Here is a 25603-nt window from a genome sequence, read left to right on the forward strand (position 1 = left end):
AAATTACCACAAAATATTTACAGTAAAACAAGTAGTAAAATCTGTTACATTGTTTTGAATCTTCAGTTCCCTGGTGTAATAGCTGTTCTGGACATGACTTATTTGAAAAAATTTGGGGTAAATATGAAGGATCATTTTGAATTTCCAATGTATATCCTCTCACACTTTTTTTTAAGAGAATGTTGCCTAAATTTTGTGGGGGACGCATCTAACTATCTGTTCCCGGATCTGTAAAAGTATTGTAGCTTCTAATAAATGCCTAATTTCTCATTTACTGAAGCAGGACCCTGGGTCCTAAGAAATTAACCTAAGCTGAATATTCTAGTTGCACTTGAAACTCTTGGCAGTCCCTTTTGATTGTAGGGCAGGGCTTTCTTCCTTTGTTTGAGCCTTAAATGTGTATTTCTTATATGTGTGTGTGTATATAGTCAGCTGAAATTAACCTTATTGTATAGATTTTGAGAGCTGCTTATAGACTTTATACATAGTGAAAACACAAGCTATTGCATAGCAAAGAAACAATAAAAACAATCATGGCCTATTTTCCTCCTTCATTCAGGCAGAGATTAATACTTACACTGATATCCCCATTCTCCCTGATAGAAATCCACAATGAAATATTAATAGCAACATACTGTTGAATAGACACTTGTAGATGTAAACAGTAGCTACTTAAGCCTAAGCAAACACTCAGAGCAAGCAAAGTGAGTATTAATACTCAAGTCCAAAATTACCAAGAAGAAGCATTCAATGAGATTGATGTAGGAAATTATAATGAATGTCCAGAAGGTGTATTTTTGAGGAAGTAATCCCCTCTTTTGCTTTCTTTAGGAGTAAAAAAAGAACCTGTCTCCCTCTGCTGGTTTTAGGGGGAAAAAAAAGTTTATAGAGACTAAAAAATCCTAGCTAAAATATTGATATAAATTATCAAATGTTCCAGAATTAAGGCTTAAAACTTGTTCACTTTACATTCATAGTCACTTTGAGAACGTCAGAACTACATTAGAACTATTAGTTCAAACATAAATGAATCTTCTAGTTTTTCTGAAGGGCAGCCTAATACTGGGATCTTAAGTGTATGTGAATAATTTTCTTTCATGAGTAAGCTGAGTTAAAGTAGTATATTTTATTTCATATTAAGCTGCTTCAAGCAAACTAAACTGGTCTGTACTTATTTATAGCCTATAAGGCTTTTGAAGGCCATACATACAAGATCATGGTAACTGCAGAGGGTTTCCTTGAATTGCACTGGGGCTGTGATGTTGAGGCTGGCTGGTTGGGGGTCAATGCTGTCACCCAGTCAGATCCCAGAGCTGCCTGCCCCACCGAGCTGTGCGCCCCTGCAGTGCCCCCGGCCCCTGCTGTGAGATCCCAGCTCTCCCCCCGACCGCTCCGCAAGGCAGCAAGAAGTCCTTCCGTGCCAAGGAGAGTGTATCTGCAGGATGGGGGTGAATTTTGTTTTACGGTCCCCACCCTGAAGAACAAACATTTGGGAATTTCTTTTTTTAAGATGTATGCACTGCACAAAGTAGGAACCAAACTGCAACAGAGATTTATTTATTTATTTTGGAGTTTTACTAAACCAAGTTTAGTAAACCAACATTGTTTTGAATCTTCACTTCCCTGGTCTAGCCAGCTCTAAGCAAGTCAGCAGAATGTCAAGGATCTGACCACTACTTGTTTCTGTACTGTGTATGCGTACTGGTATCTGTAGTGAGGTTTTTGTCCTTGGTACAATATGCTCTGTCCTCCTAGTTTCAGAGGAAACACATTTGTCCTTTATTAATCCATGTGCTCTGCTAACAATTTCTCATTCACGAAAAGTACCCTTTAACAATAGACATTGAGTTTATTCCTTCCAATTAATTAAAGGCAAGTAGCAATTCCAATAGTACAATTAAGGCATTGATCTGTTAAATTGGAAGGCTTACATAAATGTATCTTAGGTTGAGAAGAAAATTAATGATTTTTACTTTCCTTGTGTTACAGCCGCCAAAACACATTTGTTATATTCTGTTACATATAGCTGTGTTTTTTAGCTTGGTATACATCAAGCTTTGTATCCTAAGTGTTGTTCTAAAAGGCATCTGTCAGCTGGCAGATGCATCAGACTTACAGTTAATACCAGTATTTGTATAGTTAGTTACACAAGTTTATTTGACTTTTGCATATGTTATTTTGGAATTCTTTTGTGAAATCTGCTCTGAGTATCAGGGATAGTAAGCACAGCACTTGCTTTACCAAATATAAGAAAAATTCTCTCTTATCTGTAATATACAATTTAAATTTTAATAAAAATGTCACTTAATACAATTATATGGATTTTTTTCCTGCTTGCTTATGTGCAACAGATGCTACACATTGTTCTTACAAAATATATCTTTACCAAAAACTGGAAAACTCTCAGAGCAACTATATTTGGTCAATGTATCACAGATAGCATACATAGTAACAAGGTAGTGAGACTGCTGAGACACACAAGTTGTGTATTGTATTTACATGGGCATATTACTTCCTGTATACAAAATACTTTAAAACTGACATCATGTTTTCATGTGGGAATGTGTAACTTGTAATTATCCATTCATAAGCAAGTCTGCAGGCTATGTCATTGTTCCCTTCATCAGCTCAGCTAACTATGGGATAGTACCATTTTTACTGGCAAGTTGGGCTTCTAATGCCAAGTAGCTCTCTCTCCAGAAGCAGAACTATTTTGGTTACCCATCAGTAAAATCCAGGCTATGGAGAATGCTACTTGGAGTCTGATACACAAATGCTTGTTCTAAAAGCTGGATGGCACTGCTTCTAGAGAGTGCACAAAAACTGGTATACTTTTAATGTGAATATAGCTGAGAAGCTATGAAAGCAGAGGCAAAAATACTGGTTTTAGAGTCATTCCTCAGAGTAAGGGGTGAAAGCAAAGGAAGAAATAACATTCATTTTGTATTTAGTGTGATATAAGGAAATCAGTACCTATGTAACATGAAGCACCTTAAAAATATGTAGCAAAAATTAGAATTGGTAATACATCAGTAAAAATGATGGGCTGAAATTATTAAAATATATGCTTAATATCAGGAAAATTACCTGGCCATAAGGAAATAATTTTGAAGGAAAGTCACGGAAGCTTCTTACAGTAAGACTTATCATAAGACTGGTAGACAGACTTGATAATAGTCTAATGAAAATAGTTCTGTGCAAAGTAGAATGAATCAAATGATCTTATGTCAACTTTTATGATTCACATTTGACCCAGTCATAGACTGTCATATATTAGCTAATATTATTATGAGGAATGTTAGTCAATCAAATGGTCATGCATCTTGTTGAAATTGTTGGATGGGGTAGCAGACTTTTATTTAGGCGGAGCAGATTAATGCTCCTTTGTTTAGTGATGTATGAAACCAAGAAAAAAGGCTGTCCAAGGGCTAAACCCTGTGGTCAGTGACGAGGAAATGTAATCCAGAGCAATTTAATATGACCCTGGTGTGAGAGGAAAAGCAGCACAGAGCGCAACAGGCTGCTTTCTAGGAAGAAACCTAGACCTTGCTGGCAAAGGGGCTGTTCTCTATTGATACTCCATTCTGTGTTCAAGAATCAGAATTTTATGCTTATTGATTGTAAATAATGGAATGGCATTAGCAAGCATTAATTCCTTCTCTTAAAAACTGGCAACCTGAAAATGTCTTAACAGCTTAGATCAGTAAGTTAGTAAGAGCTTTGGTAGTGCTTTTTGTCTGTGTAGTTGAAGAATCATGCCTATGATCCTTCTACAGGAATGCATTTTGTATCAGCCCTCTGAGCCCTGATTGCACTTATTGAAGTCACCTGCAAGGCTGTCATTGACCTTAATAATGCTAGATCAGGATTTATCCTATAGAAAATGGTTAGATGCTAAAATGGTGGGTGTTTATATAAGGAATCGCATAGAAAATGCCACTGACAGCAATATTTATAACTTATTAAACTATTCATATTGTAGTGTCCAAACTGACACTTTCATGTGTTTTTTGTGTATTTTATATTTTTCAGATCTTCAGTGTATTAAAATGACTGAATAAAATACCCATAGTCATAAACTGAATCATTCAGTTATTGTAAGTAGCACTCTCTGAAGTGGAAGGAATATAAGGTTATTCTCTCTGGAATTCTTTTGCTTCTAGATTAAAAATCGTAGGTACTTTTAAATGCCTATTAGAGCTTTTAATTTGATCTTATGAAAGGCTCATTGTCTAAGCTTTGCATAAAATCCCACATGTAATACTTCTGAATATATTCAAAGCCTCGTCTTCTTTTGAAGCTATTGTGAAGGTCAAACCAAAATCCTGTCTTTTTGAAACGTGTTGATAGTTTCAGGAGGTTTGGAGTTGCAAATACCGGTCTGCGGGGGATGGCGAAGTCGCTTCCGAAGTTATATTCAGCAGAATTCTGTTTCACAGAACACGATGTTCCTAACCACTGGAGTCGTCAACCGGCACAGGACGAACCTCCTTCTTTCTACAACTGCGGCCCGCGCGCTGCCCGGCCCCGTCTCGCAGACGTCAGGCCAGCCCAGCCCTCTCCCTCCGCTGGCTGCGCTCCTCCCCGCGGGCGGGGGCAGCGCGCGGCAGGCAGCCCCCGGGGGGCCCGCTGGGGCGCAGCCCCCGCGAAGGGCGCTTCTCGCCGCTGTGCACGCTTCCAGGAGCCGGAGCATTCCTCCTGCGAGAAGGGCAGCAAATGACGGCGAGGCGCCCGCTCCCTCCGATGGCCGCCCCCGCCCTGGGAGCGCCCCGCGACTCTCCCAGCGACGGGTACGGGCGGCCGTTAACGGTCGCGCTGCTGGCGCAGCGCCGCAGCGGCCATCTCCCCGCCACCGGGCCCATAGCGCCCGGCCCGGCCCCGCCGCCGGCCCCGCAGTGGAGCGAGGGGCGCGGCCGTCGCCCCGGGGAGGCGGCGCCGCCGGCGTGGCCGCCCCGGGCAGGGTTCAAGTGATGCGGGCGCTGCCGCCCGCCCACACGGCCGCCGCCAGCCCGCGCCCCGCCCCGCCCCCTCGAGGACCCCGCCCCCTTCCCCCCGCGCGAGCGCGGCGGGTCGCGGCCGGAAGTGAGCGCACGGCGGCGGCGGCGGTTGAGCAGCGGTTGAGCGACGGGAGGGGGCTGCGCGGAGCCCGGCGCGCGCGGTGGCGGCGGCGGCGGCGGCAGCAGGGGAGCGGAATGGCCGTTGCCGCGGGGCGGCGGCGGCGTTGCAAGGTAGGCGCCGGGGCCCCCGCGCTGAGATCGGCGGGTAGGGGGCGGGCTGGATCTCTGCTCGGTCCCCTCGCTCCCATCCCTTCCTCCCCCCCTCCCAGCGCCTCCCCTCAGGGGCCGCGGCGGCGGCGGGACCCTCGGCCTCGGCGGGCTCCCCCCGGGCGGCGGGGCCTGGGCTCGGCGCCGGGCCTGGGAACGGCCGCAGAGCCGCGCTGCCCGGGCGGCACCTGCGAGCGGCGGGGCCGGGGCCACCGTGGGGCCCGTCCGAGGCGCCCTCGCCTCTTCGCTGCCCGGTTCGTGCGGCTCCGGCGAGCCTGCAGGCGGCGGCGGATCAACTGCCTCGGCGAAGTGCGGTACGGAAAGCGCTGGGGCAGCGCTGCTCCTGACCCGACTCGGTAGCTGCGAGGTCTCCCGAGTAGCAACTCGTGTTTTTTAGCACGGCCCCTTTCGAAGACGCTTTTTACAGCGAAGAGTGAAGCCTGGGGAGGTGGGTAGCTGCCAGCGCGCGTACAGCGTGAGACCCGTGTGAAGGCAAGGCTCGGCTGGAGGAGTCGGAAGCTTTTTCGCGCGCGGGCGATGCCGAGTGCTCGCTCTACGTAGGGGGTCTTGTGGGTCCCCGCCGAGACTGCCGAGTTTTCCCTGTACTTAGTTTCTCGTTGGCGTTCGGAGTGGGCTGACTAACCTGCTGCTGGTGTGCAATATCGCGGGTCCAGAGAAGTTGGGTGTTGTCAAACTTGATGCTTAACCCACTCTGCTGTTTTCTCTAAGACCTTTTTAGATGTTAGTTGTAATATATGGAAACGTGCAACCGGCTTACTGTTCGCACTTTCATCCAGTTTGTTATTCACCACCAATGCCATGAAAAGAGCAGGTATACCTGCATCTTTGTTAGAATAAGTGACTTCCCACAAACAGCTGTGCTGTTGTTGGGAAAGAGAAAAGAATAAAGTAGGAAGAAGAGGCACTGAAAAAGAGAGAACTTCGAAAAAAAGAGAGATTCTGATATTTTTCCTAGTCATTGTATTCTTTATTGCAAATGTTGTCCCAGAACGTAGTGAAATTAAGCTGATTTGGGGGGAGGGAAGACATGCAGAGAAGGTTTTAAATAACAGCCTAGCTTGTTTAATGTAAATCTCGTTCTGAATAGAACTGAAGATTCAAGAAGCATCCTGTGATATTTGTAAAAGGTATTGTATTTAGAATATAAACTGTGTTCAAGAGCATCATACTGATGGACATTGCATGAAGAATCCAAAAGAGACGGAGCAGCTGTGGGGAGGGGGAGAAACAAAATAACAGACTAACAAAAGTATTCTGGTAGTTGTTTTTGTTAGCTTGGAATGCAGTGGTGAATGCAGCGGTGTCCTTCATTCCTCTAACACTTCAGTGCCTAGAATGGCCCTGGAAAGAAGTTTCTTTATTGGTCTGGGAAGAAGAGAAGCTGGTTAAATGGATTTAATATATTTCATTTGCAGGAAAAAGGGACTACAGTAGCCACCAAATTCAGGGGGAGGGGGAAAATTAAATTGAAGCAAAGCTAACAAGAATAAATGGACAATGAAAGGAAGCTGCACAGAAGATAAAGACAGTGGGAGAAAGTCAGCACAGGGAGAAGTAAAGAAACAAATACTTTGAGATTAGGTAGCCTTTAGTTGAATAAATTAATAAGAAGTATTTAGAATCCCATCCTCTTAAATGCATTGTATTTGAAACTTTTTTTTACACAGAGATGCTTCTGTATAAGAATAGATAGGAGGTCTCAAGACAGGTTAAAAAACAACTCTTTTCTCCCAATTGATGTAATAAATAAACTTGTGATACTTAATTACAGTGTAATAGTAATCCTGATTCTGAAATTTGATGAGGTTCCTCATCACTTCCTTTCAGGCTATTTTGTTGTCATTAAAACTCAAATGTAAAGGTTTGCCTGTACAGATGATCGGGGTACATAAATGTAAATTGGTGATTTAGTTACTTTTGTCTTTTGGATTGGCTTTTTCCGTAACTACTAAGAAAACAGAGTGCCTTAAATGGAAAATGGTGTCTTTCAAATCTTAAGTTAAAAAAATCGTATCTGAATCTGTGTTCTTCTTAAACTCAGTACACTTCCTAAACTTCTGAAACACTTCTTAAACCCAAACTTCAAACTGCCAGTATTCCTTATCCTGTATTGCTATTATAACTTCGTTTCTGCTGTCTAGCAGGAGAAATGTGAATTAGAAAAGGAGAAATTAGCTTAGAAAAAAAAAGATGCTGAGGTGATGTTTGGGGTTTTTTGTTGTGTCAGGTTTTGGTATCTCAGACCAGTATTGGTCTATCTAGAAAAATGAATTAGTTCAGAGCAGGGCTCCTTATTGTATATCTTTAAAATCTTGAGCAATCTTGATATTTATGTTAGCTTTAAAAATCACAGTAAAATAGCATTGATGAGTGGAATGCTATAAGCATAACATTAGCATGACTAGAATCCATAAGATATAATGAGGTTTAAGATCAGCCTTAACATTTAAATAAAAATTTACTGCTTTTATTTTAGAATGATTGCCTTTGGTGTCCATGGTTAGTGGGATTTTTTTTTTTCCATTTTTGGTAAGAATAGTACAGCAAACTTAAGAATGAGAATGTAGTACAAATGTAAATTGTTTGCTTCATGGAAGTGTAACTGTAAATACATTTTTCTATTTTAAGTAGAGGATATGATGTATAATTACTTACCAGAACTAGAGTTCAATTTTTATCAGCAACTGTGAGTAACATCAGTCATCTAACAGAGTACTCACTGAATCCCTTTATACATAGAAAGGTTGCTGTGATGTCAGTTTTTGCAGAAGACTGCAGAAGTTGATTCTGGGCAGGGCAAGTAAGTGAAGGAGGAAATGTTTTCTAAGCATACCAGTAATGATAAACCTCACTTACTCTGTCAATGTTTCGGCATAAATTTTTTTCCTCAAAGCTTGCATAAAAAATATGAGAAATACTACTTTGATCTATACTTTTTTTAGAAGGAATGCAGTTTGAAATCACTTACTCTAGTTTGTTCCAAATAGTTGTCGCTTGAGAGTGTTTTTATAAGTAGCGAGAGAAGGCATATTTGCGTATTTCATGCAATTTACAATTTTCAGGCATTTGGCATTAAAGTTATAGACATAAAATGCCTTACACGGATCCACTAACAAAAAATAGGAAACTTGCAATATGCAACATTTGAGGGCTTCATGGTATTTGTGTTAAGTTTGCGTCACTAGTTCGTATCCAGAGGTCAGTTATTGCGTATGACCTAGAAGTAATATGGTCCATATCGAGTTTGTAACTTATAGGTTTCAGTGTTGCAGTTGGCATTTTTGTTAGTAGTTGTAGCAGAGGCACTGAAAACAGATAATCAGTAACTGATATGCTCTTATCCTTAGGTTGTAGTCACTGCAAAAAAGCACAGGGTGGTGACAGTGCTGAGGTGACGTTACAAGGTAGATGCTAAAAGTTTACATGAATTCAGTATGCAACTGGACAAATTCCTGGAGGAAAAATCCATTGGGGGTGTTAAAATATTACAGAAGTTACCATGCAATTTGGAAAGGCCTTGAGCTGCAGATTAGTGGAGACTGAGAGGGTATTGTGGGGAAGTATCATTATATGCTTGCCATGGTTTAGCTTTTTTCCTAAGCATTTCTGAAGCCACCCTTAGGGAAAGGATAAGGGCTGGATGAACCTTTGGTGTGACTCACTACAGCCATCATGTTCAGTTTTCCACCAGTGGTTAAAAACATATCTATCTATCTGATTCTGCACATTAAATAAGTATTTAATATTTTCTAATGTGTAAAGCTAAAAGGTATGTGTAAAGAGTGCACTTCCTCTGTCAGTTAATAATCAACAATTCTTGCTTTCCTAAATGCTAGTTTTGTGACTGAGAAGCATCTGCTGATTCTAAATGAAACTGTGTAGGTTTCGTGCCTGAGGGGAAACCTGTCTGTTGAAGCAAGTGGTAGAAATAATTTGACTACTACAGCAGAATTGTGTTTGATTAGACTGGTAGATCTAACCGGTACAGTGCACAGAGTTAAATCTGCGACAGAGCTGTGTTGACATGGTTTTCTCTCCCTATGCTACTAATGTTTTTGATATATTATGTTGAAAGTGTATACTGGATATTTGCAGGGCATATAACTTAAGAAAACTTAGGTACTTAATCATGGTCATCTTTATACAGTGTAGAGTGTTAAATGACTATATCAAAGGTGCTGGGCATCTCCATTCAGGTAGTCAAAGTAGATAGTACAAATGTTTCTTCCCTCTTTTTTTCTCTATACTCTCCTTCTTATAAATACTTGTTATATTTTTGATTGAATCAGATATTTAATTTGTTAAAATCTTGTCTGTACCTTCAGATCAGTATCACTAGTATTGGAACTAATGGAAATGCTAGTACAGATGGAGGCTATAGGTTGTCACTATTGTGAGCAGGCCAGTACTGCATGAACAACCAGGATTTTGTCTGTAATAGTGCTGTCACTGGTAGGAAATGTTAGCAAAGATGCTCTAGTTATAGACCAGGAGCAAACATTATCCCTTAAGGATCTCTGCAACCACGGAGCTAGCTAGGAGTTTGGCTGCTGCAATGGCAAGCATGAGATAAAGGTTAGTAAAAGTGAAGCAGCCTTTTTAAAGGAGGAGCTCTGCTGAAGAGACCCTGGGGGTCTTGGTAGACAGCTGTTGTGCAGTCTCTGTCCTCACGGGTCTGTCAAGATCTGCATGCGTAAAGCCCTGAGCACCCTCACCTCATCTATTCTCATAATTGACCTTACTTTGAGCAGGAGGTTGGACTACAGACCCTCCTGAGGTCCCTTCCAGCCTTAATTATTCTATGAAGTGGTATTTTAGAACAATTTTTTTTTTTTTTTTTGCAAATGATGGACTAATAAGCAAATTATTCAGCTGGGGAAACAAAATATTTGGGGCACTGGCTTTTTTTTTTTTTTTTTTTTTTTTTTTTTTTTTTTTTTAAGGCCTAGAACAGTAGCATGGCTAATTTTGATTTTGTGTGGAATATTTTGCATTGCATGTGGATTTTCAAGTGCCCTTTGGAAAGAGAAGTTGATCACAGAATCACAGAATGGTTGAGGTTGGAAGGGACCTCTGGAGATCGTCTCGTCCAGCCCCCCTGCTCAAGCAGGGTCACCTAGAGCATGTTGCACAGGATTGCATCCAGGCGCGTTTTGAATATCTCCAGAGAAGGAGACTCCACCACCTCTCTGGGCAACCTGTGCCAGTGCTCTGTCACCCTCACAGTGAAAAAGTATCTCCTCATGTTCACGTGGAAGCGTCTGTGTTTCAGTTTGTGCCCGTTGCCTCGCGTCCTGTCGCTCGGCACCACTGAAAAGAGTCTGGTCCCATCCTCTCGACACCCTCCCTTCAGATACTTGTACACGTTGATAAGATCTCCTCTCAGCCTTCTCTTCTCCAGGCTAAACAGGCCCAGCTCTCTCAGTCTTTCCTCATAAGAGAGATGCTCCAGTCCCCTCATCATCTTTGTAGCCCTTCGCTGCACTTGCTCCAGTAGTGCCACATCCCTCTTGTACTGGGGAGCCCAGAACTGGACGCAGTACTCCAGATGTGGCCTCACCAGGGCTGAGGAGAGGGGGAGGATCACCTCCCTCGACCTGCTGGCAACACTCTTCCTGATGCACCCCAGCATACCATTGGCCTTCTTGGCCACAAGGGCACATTGATGGAAAGCATGAAAAACATAGGGGTGACATGGAGAAAAGCACAACTTCAGAGGTGGTTGAAAAGCAAAAGAACCAGTAAAAAGTTCTCAAAAGTGAACTTCTGAAATAAACAGAAGGAGGAGGTATGAAAGCATTGTTCTGCAAGGAGAAACATTGCAGCAGAACCCAAATTCTTCGCCTTTGTCAAACAATGCTGCTAATAGGTTTGGGGCTGTAGGGAATGGAAAGAATCCTGGCCAAGTGCATCGGAGTGAAGCAGCCTGAGATGCCATCAGTTTCATTATTGCTTTTTCTGGTACCCACATCTAGAAAATACTGTGCAGGAGCAGAACTTGCAGGTATGCTGTCAGGGCGCTGGGAACAAAATAGGGGAAAGATGCTGAGGTGTAGAACTACTCACCAACTTCTATATGTGATGAAACTGATGTCAAGTTTCCTGTGGATTTGTCTTCAGCTGATAGGATTTAAAGAATTTTTGCTGTGATTCAAGCATTTATAAAGATTATTTATGCAATAAATTTGTAGTGTGCAATAATATGAGCTTATGCCACTGTTTTCTTCAGCTGTGACACAATTTCTTGGCTGTCTTGGGTTGCTTGTTTTTAATGAAACTTAATGGAATTTAATTATCTTTAAGACTTCTGTCCCTTTAGCAGACTTGGTTGAAATGGTGATTGGGCTCAAAAGTTGAGGGGAAGGATGGGCTATAGCAGCACAAATATGCTGAAGAAGCTTGCAAGCATATTGCACAAAATCCATGTGTATCCACGTCTGCTGGTGGATTAGTTTGCAATGGCTAATGGTGCGGACCACTGGTTCAAGAAGGGGAAGAGTACTTTGTGGCTGTGGGAAACAGATGATGTGCATGTAAATATAGCTGCCTGGGTTAAAATCTGCCTGGAACACCGTGACTAATGCTTCCGTCCTTTGTCCTTCTTGGAACATTGATCCAAAATCAAGATTCTACAGTTACAAAGCATGACATGTAGTAAGTCTTCTGTATAGTATTTTGGATGAAAATTGATGTAAATGGAGGGGTTGTAAGCATTTCTATAAGCATGGAAACTGCTAAGATGAGATTTTCAATGGAATTGTTGCCAATATTGAAAGATCTTAAAGCATTCCTGGAGACTTCCTGTTCTAGTACTGGAAACACCCTGTTCTTACCTATCTCAAAATCAGAGGCTTTATGTGGTGAAACTAATTTTTGGATGTAAATGGATCTTTATAATCAAAGTTAAGAGATGCAGTTACTGGTCTAGGTACAGCGGCCTGGGTATTATTTAGAAGCTAGCCTGGCTGACTTGAATGAAACAAAAAGGAGTGCTGATTGAGAGTTCACGCTCAATTAAAAATCGTATCTTTAGATAAATGGTTTTTTTTGTTTTGTGTTTTGGAAGATTGTTTAGAAATGAGCTGAAGGGGATTCAGTTTTTCAGTTAGTTATTTTAATCTCTTCTTTAAGAAGGCATTTTCTAATTTTGCTAAGATGACTGGATTAAAGAAGCTACTAAGTTTTAGTGGAAAGATAATAAAATAGAACTATAGCTAAAACACTAACCTTCCAGGACTATTTGTGTATGTATTATTGGAAAGCTTTCAATTTAAGCCTAACAGTATTTAAAAAAAAAAGAGCTTTTAGTCTTATGAAGGACTGAAACACTCAGGTTTATATTCAAGGACTTATAAAGCTCAAGTGTCTGTAAATAAGGTTAAGAACAACCATTTTTATTTACATTTCTCAACAGATGCATCTGCAGCACTTAAAAGGAGTTCTTCCAGTTTGAAATAGAAATGATAAATGAGAAAATATTGATTTTTTTTAAAGGATTTTTTTTACTTTAAAATCAGTTGCTATTAACATATACAGTCTTTTTAAAAAAGATCAATCTGATTATATGATTATTGTTTAGATGGTTTATCTGGCTTTCAAAGCCTCTCTAACAAACAGTTCATGCACTGTGTGGAGATTAAAAATCTAAAAGCGAAAAAAAAATCAAGCTGTTGGGAAAAGCAATAAACCATGTAATACCAGTCATGACTGATGTACAAGCTGTTACACAACTGAAGAATCTGTTGGTGTTTTTTTTTTTCCTAATGTGTTTTAAGGTACCTGGAAATAATTATTTTACTAGTTGTATAGGAGGGGTGAACCTATGTAAACTGACTTGGCACTTTTTCAAGAAATAAAATGTCTAGTACATTAGTTACAGTGTGTGTGTGTGATCTTAAAAAGCCCTTTGTTCTTTCAAAGCATTACTGGGATGATTTCCTCTGCTTTTTTTTCTTGATCTTCTTGTTTTCAACCACTTCACCCATAGTGATTACACCTGCAGAATCTCTTGTCAGTCACTGTGTTCTCATACTTGCTTCTCTGTTTTGTTTTGTTTTTCTGAAATGCCTATACTATTTTGGTAGGTCTGTAAGTGACTCTCATCTGACTTACTCATGACTTGACTTGTTGAAGTATCTATTTAGGTGTTTCTCAATTTGTAGCAATCTGTGAATCCATCTGGCAGAGGAAGCTTTTGAGCATCGAAGTTTTTTATTTCTTCCTAAGGAGTTTTCCTTGTGTGTGTCAAATATCTTACTGTGAATTCCTTTCTAGATGATTAGTACTTTCCATAGTATGCTACTGCTGTCTTATTTCACTGAGTTTTTCCCTGTCATCCCATAAAACTGCTACTATCTCTGGTATGTGGGCAAGATTTGTTAGTTCCTTAGTTATCATTTGATGTTAGGCAAATGCTTTGAATTTGTTTTTAATTAATGGTAAAATAGCCATAGGGAGTTATTTTGAAAAATTACATTTGTTTTGAGGAAATTCTAGCTACTCTATGTCAAGGCATTACTTTACAAGGAATGCAGGAAATGGTCTGACATATTATCATTGCTTCTGTATTTCGTATGGGAGTTCTAGGGAGTTGATGTGCACTGATTTGTGATAGCCATAAAGTATTTCTTGAGAATGAATTACCAAATAATATGAACTCTGTGCTTGTTTAGCACTAGAACAGATTATAAATAGAATTTTAAATTAAAAACTTTTTTTTTTTGAAAAGAAAATTTTTTTTCAGCTCTGTTTAAGTAGAGAAGAATTTTAACATGTACATGAGCAGGTGATGAGATTATCTCTGTTTGAGGTAGCAGGATTTATCACTAATAAAGACATCCCTTGTTCGTTAAGATAGGAAACTAATTTAGATTTTTGGGAGCCTTTGTCCTGGTAGACGTGTAATATTCTGTATTGATTTTTCTGATGTTTCTTACCAAAAATCTATAAATTCCTCCTGAGTAAAAATTGCTTCATGGTTAGATTTTATATATTTGCTAGAGGAGTACCTGTGTAAATACTTTCTGCTTTTATGTAAGCCTCTGTAACCTAAACTCTCCTTTGGAATGAATTTCCATCCCCACTTAGTGGCTTTGATCTGAAGGAGATTGACAGACATCTTGCTGTTTCTTGGTTCTTGATGTTAACAAAGTTTTGCTGTTGCTACTTATTTAAAAGAAAAAAAAAAGCAAACAACAGCATTTTACACCTTTAAAATAAGGAGTAATGAGCATTACTCAAAAAAATTACAAAGCAATACACAGGTACATAACTGAGTAAATTAATTTTAGATGCTATAGATATATGTATTCAAAATTGCTACTGAAGACATGTTTAGGAAGATTCTGCTAGATTGGAGCCAGGGAAAGAGGTATGCAGATTTGTGCCTTATTACATCTAACTGAATACATACAGAAAATATTGTCTAAAGTTACTAGATTTCATTGCAAGGGACGTTTAGTCAAGACTGTAGCTAAATCAGGTGGTTGAGTTTTTTAGACCTGCTTTTATAGAAATCTTGAAGAAGGTAATATCAGCAAATTACTGCCAGAACAGCATAAACATAATAGACATTATAGAAAGTATGAATGCCTGTTTTATTTTAAATTTAGGGAAAGTAAGTGATTTGGAGATGTTTTATCACTTTCAAATTTCTGTTATAATCCCTTCAGTTGTTTCTATGCCTTTAAAAAAGCAGGGGGAGAGGGAAGAAGCATTTGACAAGTGACAAGTTCTTTAAGTATTTGGAGAGATTGTGCTTTTGAGGGTAGAGGGATTGACAGCTGAAAAAGTAATTTTACTGTTGCTCACAGTGGTGTGCGCAGTAGCTGAGATGAGAACTATCTCAATTCTTTCAGGATTACTTTTAGGACTACAATTCTGATGACTTCCAGTTGTTGCAAACATCTCATGAATTCCTGCTGTATGATCAGCAGTGGTCCACATATCTGTTTTTTGCCCGTTTCTGGGATTTGAATTGAAACATTGTTCTGAGTGTTTGATAGGAGTTCCATGCTGTTCTTGCAAATGGAGTGTGCCCTTCTCTTTGTAAATGTTGCAAAAGTTTAAATTCTGCTGTCTGCCTTTGAATTTAGGTGGCTACAAATTTAAAAGTTCAAAATGAAGCCAAACTCTGTATGTGAGCGTGTTGACTGATGCAGTATAGTTAACTTTTGAAAGACATATCTAGGAAGCATTTCTTCCGACGGTTATATCGTATAAATTCACTGTTTAAAAACTGGCATGCAGGATAAAGTCTTGCTAAAACTTGCAATTTTATCAGATGCTTTTAAACTGTTTGAAATCTGCAGCCTGATTATAGAATTTGACAGAAATTTGTAGGCTGATTTGGCTTTATAACTGTCCTCTCTGAGGAAAGAACTTATATACGGCGATCAAACTGCATATGTGTTTGATGACAGAGTGCCTGCCTTGCAAAAATAAAAATCAAGTTCAACTTTTCAGATTACTACTACTAATAATAATATCTTTCAACTTCGGCTCTTAGAAGTCACTGGATTTATATCATTACAAGTTTGCAATCAGAGCTTTGGAAAAAAAATGCAGCACTGTCAGGGGAAAACTAAAATAAATAAGCAATTATTGAGAGACTGGGATCCTCTAGGCATTACAAGTGGATGTACTGCAGCAGGTGTCTAGCAGTGCACCATGTTTCCAAGTGCTAAAAAAATGTATGTTTATCTCAAGTCATGAATTGGTGAAACAGTAGCTTGTTGTGAGTAGGAAATTGCTTGGCAAATATGAAGATCAAAGCTGTTGATTTTGGCAGAAAAATAAGCTTTCCTACTTTTCATGGTGCCAAACTCATTATAGTTTGGTTCCTATTATAGTTACTTTGAAGACGATGTAACTTTGATTCCCCCCGACCCGAGAAATCACTTGCTCTTGCTGCTGTAATTATCAAGCAGCACCATAATGCACTTGATATTCTTCTTCAAAGCTGTTGCCCGGATAGTTCAGAATAGTCTCAGCAAGTATAAACCTAGTTTTGTTTTTCTGAACAAAATTCAGAAAAAAATTTGTACTGCTCTTCAGAATCCTTAGGCAACAGCAAAACTGTGAAAATTACACTTATTTCATGCTACTACTTTGTAGAAAAGCCAAGTAGGAATTGGTAAGAATAGCGTGTTTTTGCATCTAAAAATTTGACATAACAATTTTTGACCAGACATCAGTTAATGAGATTAAAGCCTACTTAGATATTTAGGCAGTCTGAGCAGTTAGTGTAAAGTACATTAGGCTTCTCATTAGGACATCATGGGTGGCTAGTAGGCTTAGACTGGCTGCGAAATATTCAGTACACCTTTAAGAGAAGATTTAGAGTGACTGTTCTGTTAACAGGTGAATATTAAGTAATCGTGTGTCGCTGATGTGCAACTGAAGGCTGGCCCTTTGCTCCTGCCATCAGCAGAGTATAGGAACTGTGTTTTGCAATGGAGATTCACTTTGAAGTAAATCTTACTTATGACAGAAAAATATGTAGGTTAAAGATACTATTTTATTTTGGTCTTCTAAAATAAAGTGGGGAATATAAAAGCCTGTAAGTTAGCATACGCATTTCTGCATGCCTTGATAACAATATACTTTTAACTCCTGTTTTTCACCCATTAGCCTGTACCTATTTCACCAAGTCCCTGTCTGGATGTAACAGTTGGCTCTTATTTAAGCTCTGTGAGATGGGAAACATGCTTGCTTGCTTTGTTTTTTTTTTTTTTTTTTTTTTTTTTTTTAACTTTAGAGTAAGCTTGTCTGGTACAAAACTAAATAAAAGAATATATATGTGCTTATGCAGACAAGTTATGAAAATATAAAAATTGTTTCTGATTGCTTTAATTTCTCAAATCTACCAGTCGTGTTCAGTTTGGTGGTCAGGGCTTGAAACTGAGAGAACTCTAGAGCACAGACCAGTTTGTGACTATCAGGATTTAATGGCTGGGCTCTCCTTATGTTGGAGTTCATGTCAAGATACGTGAGGCAAGTATCTCTGCTCCATACGTATCGCTCCTGTTACAGACCACAGTTTGTGCTCACTGTGCAAAGGATACATGGTGAAGGCTGTAGTCTGGCATGTTTTTAGACAGTGGTGCCACCAACAACAAATGCCACGCCATCTCTCCCCACCAGTGTTGCAGACTTCTTGGGCTGGCTCAGGTGTCTGTGCAGCTTTACTGTAAAACAAATCCGGGGGCTGACCTGTCTTACAAAGTAACCCAGCAAAAAAGTCGTTCTGATCCATTTCAACACTCTACTTGTGCAAACAGGTAGTGGATAGGACAGGACTTCTTTGTAATGGCAATAGTGGTGGCTTTAATGAATGCCAAACTCTGCAGCTTAATATAGTGCAAGGAAAGGATAGACTTCATCTGTGTTGAAAATCATTATCTGGTGGGATGGATAAATTCTAATAACCACCAAAGCTCCTCCTTAAAATTTTGTTCTCCAAGGCTATTTAGTTGTGTGCTTTTGAGGTTTTTTAACTTCTGGTTTCAGTCTTTGTTAACCAGCAACTAGCTGATAGAGAGAAAAGAAAGCAGAAGCTTCATAAACATTAAATATTTCCTCAGCATTGTGTTGTTTTGTGATGTCTTGTGTATATTGTCCTTAACATTTCTAAATCTATTTAAAATTTAAAGTTTCAGGTTTTTGTAGAAAAATTACTTCTTTCTGCATTCATCACCTAAGCAAAATTTAATTCTTTTGATAACTTTTGCAATTTTTGAACTGGATCATAGCACTGAGTTTAGGAATTCTCTCTTGTAAAATACAAGGGGTTTCTTTTTAAGCTACAATGAACTTTTCCTAACTTGCACCTGTCTGTAGAAGGAGTTGATGTGAAAGGCTTACAAGTATCTCTTAATAAAAGAAATGATATCCAGCTGAATTGGATGATTGTTTTATGGGACTTAGCCTAAATAAGGTTAGGAAAGCATTGTATTCTTGAGCTGCTTGTGGCATTTGTTCTGTCTGAGGTATTCCTTTCACTGTTTAGCACCAAAACATTCCTCATTTCTGCAGCGAGAGCACTGTTCTGCTTGGCCTACAACCATCTTGTAGGCATTGCGAATACAAATGTCTTTTGTTCTGCTCTTGCTACAGGTTATCTCTAAAACATAGTAAGAAATAATGTTATAAAAATTGTCTGACTTTACCCCTTTCATTAATAAGGAATGAAGGTCTCATTTAAAATGAGAAAGAGGGAGGAAGATCTCTGGCAGAAAGGAAACAAACAAAAAAGGAAAACCCCAACCCTCATCCTTTTAGTCTTGTCATGGTGCCTGAAACATCAGTGCTGGTTTAATCTTGCTTTACAAAAGGGTTTGAGTTGGATTTATGTTTTCAGACTTAGTTAAAGTATGTAGAGCCTCTCTTACAAAGATGTCTTTCGCTCACAATATGAACCACTGAGTAAAGACTCTTACTGTTTATGGGGCCAGTCCACAGAAGTACAATGAGTTTATTTAAAGTACAGCTCCGGTATGATTTTACAAAAGTAACTTATAATGGGTATGAATAGAAGGACTAATATCTAAGTCATCTAAATTGTTTGCTTCAAAGAACTTTTTCAATTGCAAATTGTTTTGTGACTTAAACCCCTGATGATTTACACCTAAGAGCAAGTCCTGTTCAGTGAAACTGTGTATTAGTGAGGATTGCTGTTTATCTAACCCTCCTAGCACAAACTCATTATTCATGAATTTTATCTTGCTATTTGATACGTGTAGTAGCTGTTGCTGGAAAACTCTTTATCTCCCAGAATCAACTCTAACCTGGCTGTGTTTAACAGCTGTAGAATAAAGTAGAAATAGTGTTGAAAAATAACATACAGCCCAGAAGTGCTCGTGATAATCTGTTGTAAGACTATTTTAATAAAGAGATATAGGTATTATGATGAATGAAGGAAGTTGTCTAATAATACTGAGCACGAGATTGGAATTGGAGAAATGTAAGATGTCATTTCATTTATGGTGACCTTAACCAAAAGTGACCTTCCAAAGTTTCTTCCCTTATATAATAGTGAATGACGCTTACTTTAAGGTTCTGTTAAAGGAATTCCTTTATCAGCAGCTCTACTTAAATTATTTATGTATTTTGCATGTACAAGAAATAGCATTTTATAAATGTTATTTCTGTAGTTAAAGTGGCAAAAGTACAATGATCTTTTTTTTTTTTCCAAAAAACATGTTTGTTTTTTAGTTTGTGATGTATTGAAGTAAATCGGAAGTCTTCTAGATCGCACGCTTTATCAATGCTAGGTATTTGTATAGTCTTCAGGACTAGGATTAAAGGAGTAAAACTGGATAAGTGTGCAGAATCAGTCAAATATGAAATGAATTAGGTACCTGAATGCAGCTTTTCCAGATCTTAGCTTTAGTTGTGCAAAGGGAAACTAAACTCTAAGTATTTACTTTACTTAACTGATAAATACTGGTAAGAAAAATAAATGGGTCTTGCAGAATGCAGAAGTTCTGTTTAATTTAATTGTGAGGTTTCTCTTAAGTTTGGTCAAAAAATCAGTCTCTTTAAAGTTTTCTGTCCCAGGTTTGTGAAGGACATATGTGCAACCCTGTCACTTGTTGGTGTATGGCTTAGTAGTTCACTTTATATGATTTGTCTTTTTATAAGTTTCTAATGCTTCGTTTCCTTTTCAGACCTGCTGAATCTATTACGAAGGCAAGGGTGGACAACCAGTACAACGGAAGTGTCGGTTCTTTAAATGGACAGCTGCTCTTGCGGTATGGCCCAGATATCCAGTAGCAATGAATTTAAACAGCGTTCATCCCCTACTTTGGCAACTGCGAGGTCAAAAGATGTGGACAAAGAGGAGGCATTGCAGATGGAAGCCGAGGCGTTAGCTAAAATGCAGAAAGAAAGAGGTGTAGCTGGTAATAAACAAACTCTTCATTCTTTAAACAGCACCAGAAAAAAAGCGCAGGCTCATAACAAACAGGACCATGATCTCATGGTGTTTCCAGAGTCTGATGCCAAGAGAATGGAAGATAAACTAAGTACCATTGACATAGAGAAACTTACTCATGCTGAACTAGAGAAACTGCTGCTGGATGATAGTTTTGAATCTAGTAGAGTACCTACATTACCAGTAACTCCCATTTTGAGCCCATCTGTTTCTTCACAATTTTATCTTGGGCCTACTGGTCGGAGAGGACAGTGGACACCTGGGATACCAGCACCTATGACTTGCACTTTACCTCCTATTTATCCCTCAGCTTCTTATACAAAACAGACTAGTGTATTTCAGAATGGATTCCATCCAAGTATGTCCTCCTATCACTCTAGAGAACCTATTTATCTTGGTCTTCCGAGACAGTCGCAATTCATTTCATATCCATTGGCAGCTACTACACCTTTCCATCCACAAGGAAGCCTACCCATATATCCTCCAGTAATTACACCAGAAATGGCAAAAGTATTCGACAAAATTGCAAGCACCTCAGAATTTCTGAAAAATGGGAAGTCAAGCACTGACTTAGAGATGACCGCTATTAAGTCTGCAGTTTCTAATCTACCAGCCTCAGAAAGCTGCAGAGACATTAGTAAATTTGACTGGCTGGATTTGGATCCCCTAAGTAAACCAAAAATGGATAGTGTGGAGACTTTGTATAAGGCAGAGGATGATGGTGAGATGACTTCTAGCATGACTGCAGAAGATCCATGGGACGCTGTGCTGTTAGAAGAAAAGTTGTTAGTAACTTGTCATCTGGAAAGAAAAGTTAATGGGAAATCTTCTGGAGCAACAGTTACAAGGAGCCAGTCCTTGAACATTCGAACAACTCAGCTTGCAAAGTTACAGGGCCAAACAACAGAGGTATGTAAATCAGTGTTTTAAATAACAGTATGACAGTAAAGATTAGTCACAGTATTTAAAAACCATTTAAGATCTGGATTTGTTTGCTGAATATTACTTGGCTTGGGCAGTATCCAGATAATATGGCAGTTTTAATGATATTCAGAAAACTGAACACTACTGCTGAAGTAAATACCAAAGAACACAATGTGCCTATGTAATCTTTCTAAATTTATAGAGGAAATTGCTGTTATTCAACACCCTACAAAAAAGAAATGGAAAGAAGTCTTTAGGGCAAGGAAGTATTTAAATCACATAGATAAATATTTAAATTCATGAGCAAGTCTTTTGATGCTACCAAATAAAAAGATGGTGAGATAGACATCGAAGAAGAGTTACATCTGAAGCAGCCTTTACCTCAGATTTTGGAAAGTGAGTTTTTCACAACATATTTGAACTTGTCTGCTTAAAAAAAAAAAAAGGCAGAATTAAAAAAGTATAGACAAGACTGTCATCTTCTCTCCTGCTATCACTTGCAGACTTTCACAGGACCACTGTACTTTGTGTAGGTATAAATCTTTCCTTCTGTGCAAATGCTGGAGAGGTTGTAACTGAAACTTTTGAGTATACTGTCCCAGAAGGTGGTATTAATGGATGCTATTGGTTCAGAAACCCTGTGCTTCTGTCCTGGAAGAGGGAAGACCATCATCTTTGTATGGCCGTTACCTGCCTCAGGCAGGGGAAAGGGCAAAAGGGTGGTCTCTGCTCTGAGATCAGGATCACTTTCATAACTAAAGGTTCTTTTGGCGTTTTTGTCTCAAAATTTTTATGACACGCTTTTCCAGTAAGAGTCCAGTAAATGATTGTAAATTCTTAAATTTTTCCTATTTTTTTTTAAAAAGTAATCTTTTTGTGATAAATCTATCACAAAACAAGAAGTAACTTTCTAAAATTTAAGTTTGCCACTTCACTAGAAAGTGAATGAATGCTTTTGGATTGTGTGTGTTTTTATGTAGAGAGACTATACAGACTGAAGGAGAAGTCACGGCGGGAAAAATCACATTTGCAGAAGCTGTAGCCATGGTGGGGGGAAGAGAGTGAAAGATTTATTTGCCTTAGAGACTTGGGATTGCAGCAGTTTTGAATGTTCTTATGTATTGTTTTGCTAGGTGTTTTTAACAGGTTGGGTACAAGCTAAAAAAGCAACTATTAACAGTCAAGGATGTTTTCCAAATTGCTCCTTAATCCTTTGCCTCACCCCGGGGCCAGTTTTTTTCTGGAAAAAGGAATATTTACTAGGCTTTAGTTTAACAGGCTGTTTAAATTTCCATTGAGGTGAAATTTCTGGCTGTTAATTTGGAGTATTTCCCGTTGTTCTGGGCTAGTTGTCAGTATTCTGGCAGAAGTCTAGTAGAAGGCTAGTGGAGAAGGAGGACAAAAAAACCCTAAAACTGTAAACCTTTACCTCTATTTTTAAGGGATCCAATTTTTAAACCTACGTGATGAAAGTCTTGTGTATACCTTCAAGGGTGTGGTGGGTTTTTTTGTTTGTTTTTCTTCTCACAGTTAGCTAAGATATGTAAGCTCAGTTATCTCCTGTTTTTGTTAGAGATGCAGGTAAACTTGGGGTCTTTGGCAGTTTGCTGCTTCACTTTGTCATTTAGCCAGTGATGATTATGTTGGCCTTCCTCTGTTGTTTGGTTTATTGTAAGGTAACCATCAGCTGGAATAGCTAGATTACGCTTCTGGGATGTTGTCCACAGAAAGTAACGCTTGACTGATTGTTGCTGAATGAAATGTGTTCGCTTATGAATTCCAGGGTTCTTTCAAGAATCCAGTATTTGGAAGGGTCCTTCCTGTTCATTAGGTCCAATCCCATGCTATTTGTAGATCACACGTTGTCCAGTTCATAAAATACTCAAGCTCTGCCTTAACAGTTTTTTCTCCTGTTCCAGAGACCAGGCTTTTTCTTGTCCAGTTCCAGACTCTGACTGTCTTCAGAATTAGTCATCTGATTTTCAGCAGCAATATATTCATAACCAGTTCTTAGCAAATGTTCTTCTTGCCGGAATGGTACTTTATCTTAAATACCTGCTGTTCCATCCTGCTGTTCGCACTGGAGAGATGCTGACTTTGTCAGCCTTTTTTTGCAAGCTCTGTCTCCTCTTATGAGAGCTCCTCTTTGCTGTCACCTCAGTAGACACTCTCTGCATGTAGAATGCTTTTTGAAGGTGACTTACGAGAATTTTAGATCTGTATTGAGAGCAGTGTACCATGTGCTTTATGCAGTGGCAATAATAAACCCTCATATGGTAGGAACATTCTGCTTGATACGTTTCTATTGCAATTATTTTATTCATGTTGGCATCACGTTAGCATGTATTGATCCTGTAGTCAGTTGATTTAATTGGATCTTTTTCAGCCACCAATTGTTTCAAACAAGCTCTTAGTTTATAGCAAAGATTCTTTCAGTGGATCCTTGATTGCATGCCCTAGACTTTCTTTCAACCTGTGTTCCTCTAGTCTGTAGCTAACTAGCTTCTGCTTAATCATACAGACTAAAACTGGAGTCATAAGTTGGATGATGATATAAAATTGCAAAGTGTCTTCAAGTTGTTTCTGCTTCGTGTGCTGAGTCATTAAAGAACGCGTACATTGATCTAGAGTCTTTCAGATCAGTATGCCCTTTCAACACGACCTGTTGCTTTTGCTTTATCTATTGCCCATCCTGTGCTACTACTTTGTTTTCTAGTTTAAGTAGTTTTCCATCACGTATTTACAAAGGTGTTATTTACCTTCTACCTTTGGCAATTCTTTCGTATTTTACCCCATTTATCTCCAGGTATGTATGTCCCACAAGATGTATTCTGAAGTAGTCTGTCCTAACTAGCCTGGATTGCTTTTTCCCCTGAGTCACCTCGTTATCTCCCTGCCTCTTTATAAACCAAGAACTACACTTACAAATTTCCAGTCATATATTTTGATTCTGTCATACAATATTTAATCCCTTGAATCAATAGAAGGCTGTGAGTTTTGCCTTATATTTGATGAGGGATATATGTATTCATTATTCCCTTTAAACTACTTTTGTGTTTATTGTTCCTTTCTGAAAGCAGAGGCAAAATGATAATTTTTGTCCTATTTTAGATGCTGTTTTCTCTCCCTTTTCTCTTCACAGAGCTGAAGAGTCTTTTGGCTTTATATACTCGTGGGATCTAATTTAACTAGACTTCTTTTTTTTTCACTTCTATTTTTGCAGGATCTGCCGATATAAGGCCTTTTTCTCAGACAGCTCTTTATCTAGTTTGGCCTGAAGTTTAAGTCCTGCCTTACAAGTTATTCCTGTTTGACTGATAGCTTTTGCACCTCTTAGATTTGCCCATCTGGAAGTTAAAGAAATTCAAATCCTACTTGTTGCTCAAGACTGTAACCATCTCAGTCCAGTGACTTTAGTTTTCTTAGTTTATCAAAGCTTGTCTTCCTGAAGTTATCTTCCAAAAAGTGATCAAACAGGAGTGTTCAAATTCAACTAAATAAGCAAGTAGATATGAAATGTCCTTAATTTCCCATTAGGACATAATTTCCAGCAATACATATCTGTAATAGCATTAATTTCTCTCCTTATCCAAATGTGATCCTGAGGTCAAATGCAGGTAGCCAGATAAGCTTTTTTGTTTTGTTTTTTAATCCTACCAAAAGAACTTCTTACTCATTACAGTAGAACTGATTGTTGGCCCTGGCTAAACTTCCCTGTGGACAACTGCCTTTTATTTCCTTAAACTTTTCTGAAATGTCAGCAGGCTAACACATAACTTTTGTCGTAAATAATTTGACAATGTCACATTGTGGCACAGAAGTGGCAGCGTTGCATCGTCCGTGCGACTTTGCTTTAAGCAATCCCGTTGTGTAGCTTTCCTGTTCTGTGGTTAGAGCTGTAAAGTGCTTTGGTAGTTATTTGTAGTATTGCTTAGCTTCTTACAGAAGAGTTCTTACTCTTAACAGAGAAAACTTAACACTTGGGTAGCTAGCTTCTTGATTTGGAGTTAGTCTGTTTTCTGTGTTGAGCGCTGCCATGCGCTCAGCTGAGTCTTTATCGAGGGGGGTTGCCTTTCACTTGGTGAGTTAAGCTAACTTCCTGTTTCCTTGTATGTGATTGTTCTTTGGTTTGTGTACTTGCTTAAGGAATGAGTGTACTAGAAATAATAGCCCAGGCATGTCAGCAGGCCTCTCACACTTGGCCAGAAGTATTTTTATGCGAAACAACTTGTCTGATATGTCAGAATGGAAGGAACCCTTTAAACTTAGGGTACTGGACCTACTCCTGAATCTCCTTCCAGGTTTTTTGGCTTTACAGCTTCTTTCACTCATTGCTTCCTGGTGTATAGCTAATCCCCAGTTATATGGAATTTATCCTTTTGAACGGATCAGTGTTCATAAAACTAACAGCTTGGCTGAAATAACTAGGTTTAAAGCAATTCAGATGACAAAAATGGGT

The 25603-nt window shown here is 39.2% G+C and overlaps 1 protein-coding gene across 8 annotated transcripts in view; it reads left to right on the forward strand.

Moving 5' to 3' along the window:
* PIK3C2A (phosphatidylinositol-4-phosphate 3-kinase catalytic subunit type 2 alpha) overlaps positions 1–25603 on the forward strand; it is an 80820-nt gene that overhangs the window by 15078 nt on the left and 40139 nt on the right. For 7 of the 8 annotated variants that reach the window (XM_067296057.1, XM_067296058.1, XM_067296055.1 and 4 more), the window contains one exon: positions 19955–21129. In XM_067296057.1, coding sequence (XP_067152158.1) covers positions 20020–21129 — 1110 coding nt within the window. In that variant the 5' untranslated portion in view covers positions 19955–20019. Of the gene's footprint in view, positions 1–5131; positions 5229–19954; positions 21130–25603 lie in introns of those variants that run through there. The other variant, XM_067296059.1, reaches the window with a different exon arrangement.

The sequence above is a fragment of the Apteryx mantelli genome, chromosome 4 (genome assembly GCF_036417845.1).
Source record: "Apteryx mantelli isolate bAptMan1 chromosome 4, bAptMan1.hap1, whole genome shotgun sequence".
Lineage (NCBI taxonomy): Eukaryota > Metazoa > Chordata > Aves > Apterygiformes > Apterygidae > Apteryx > Apteryx mantelli.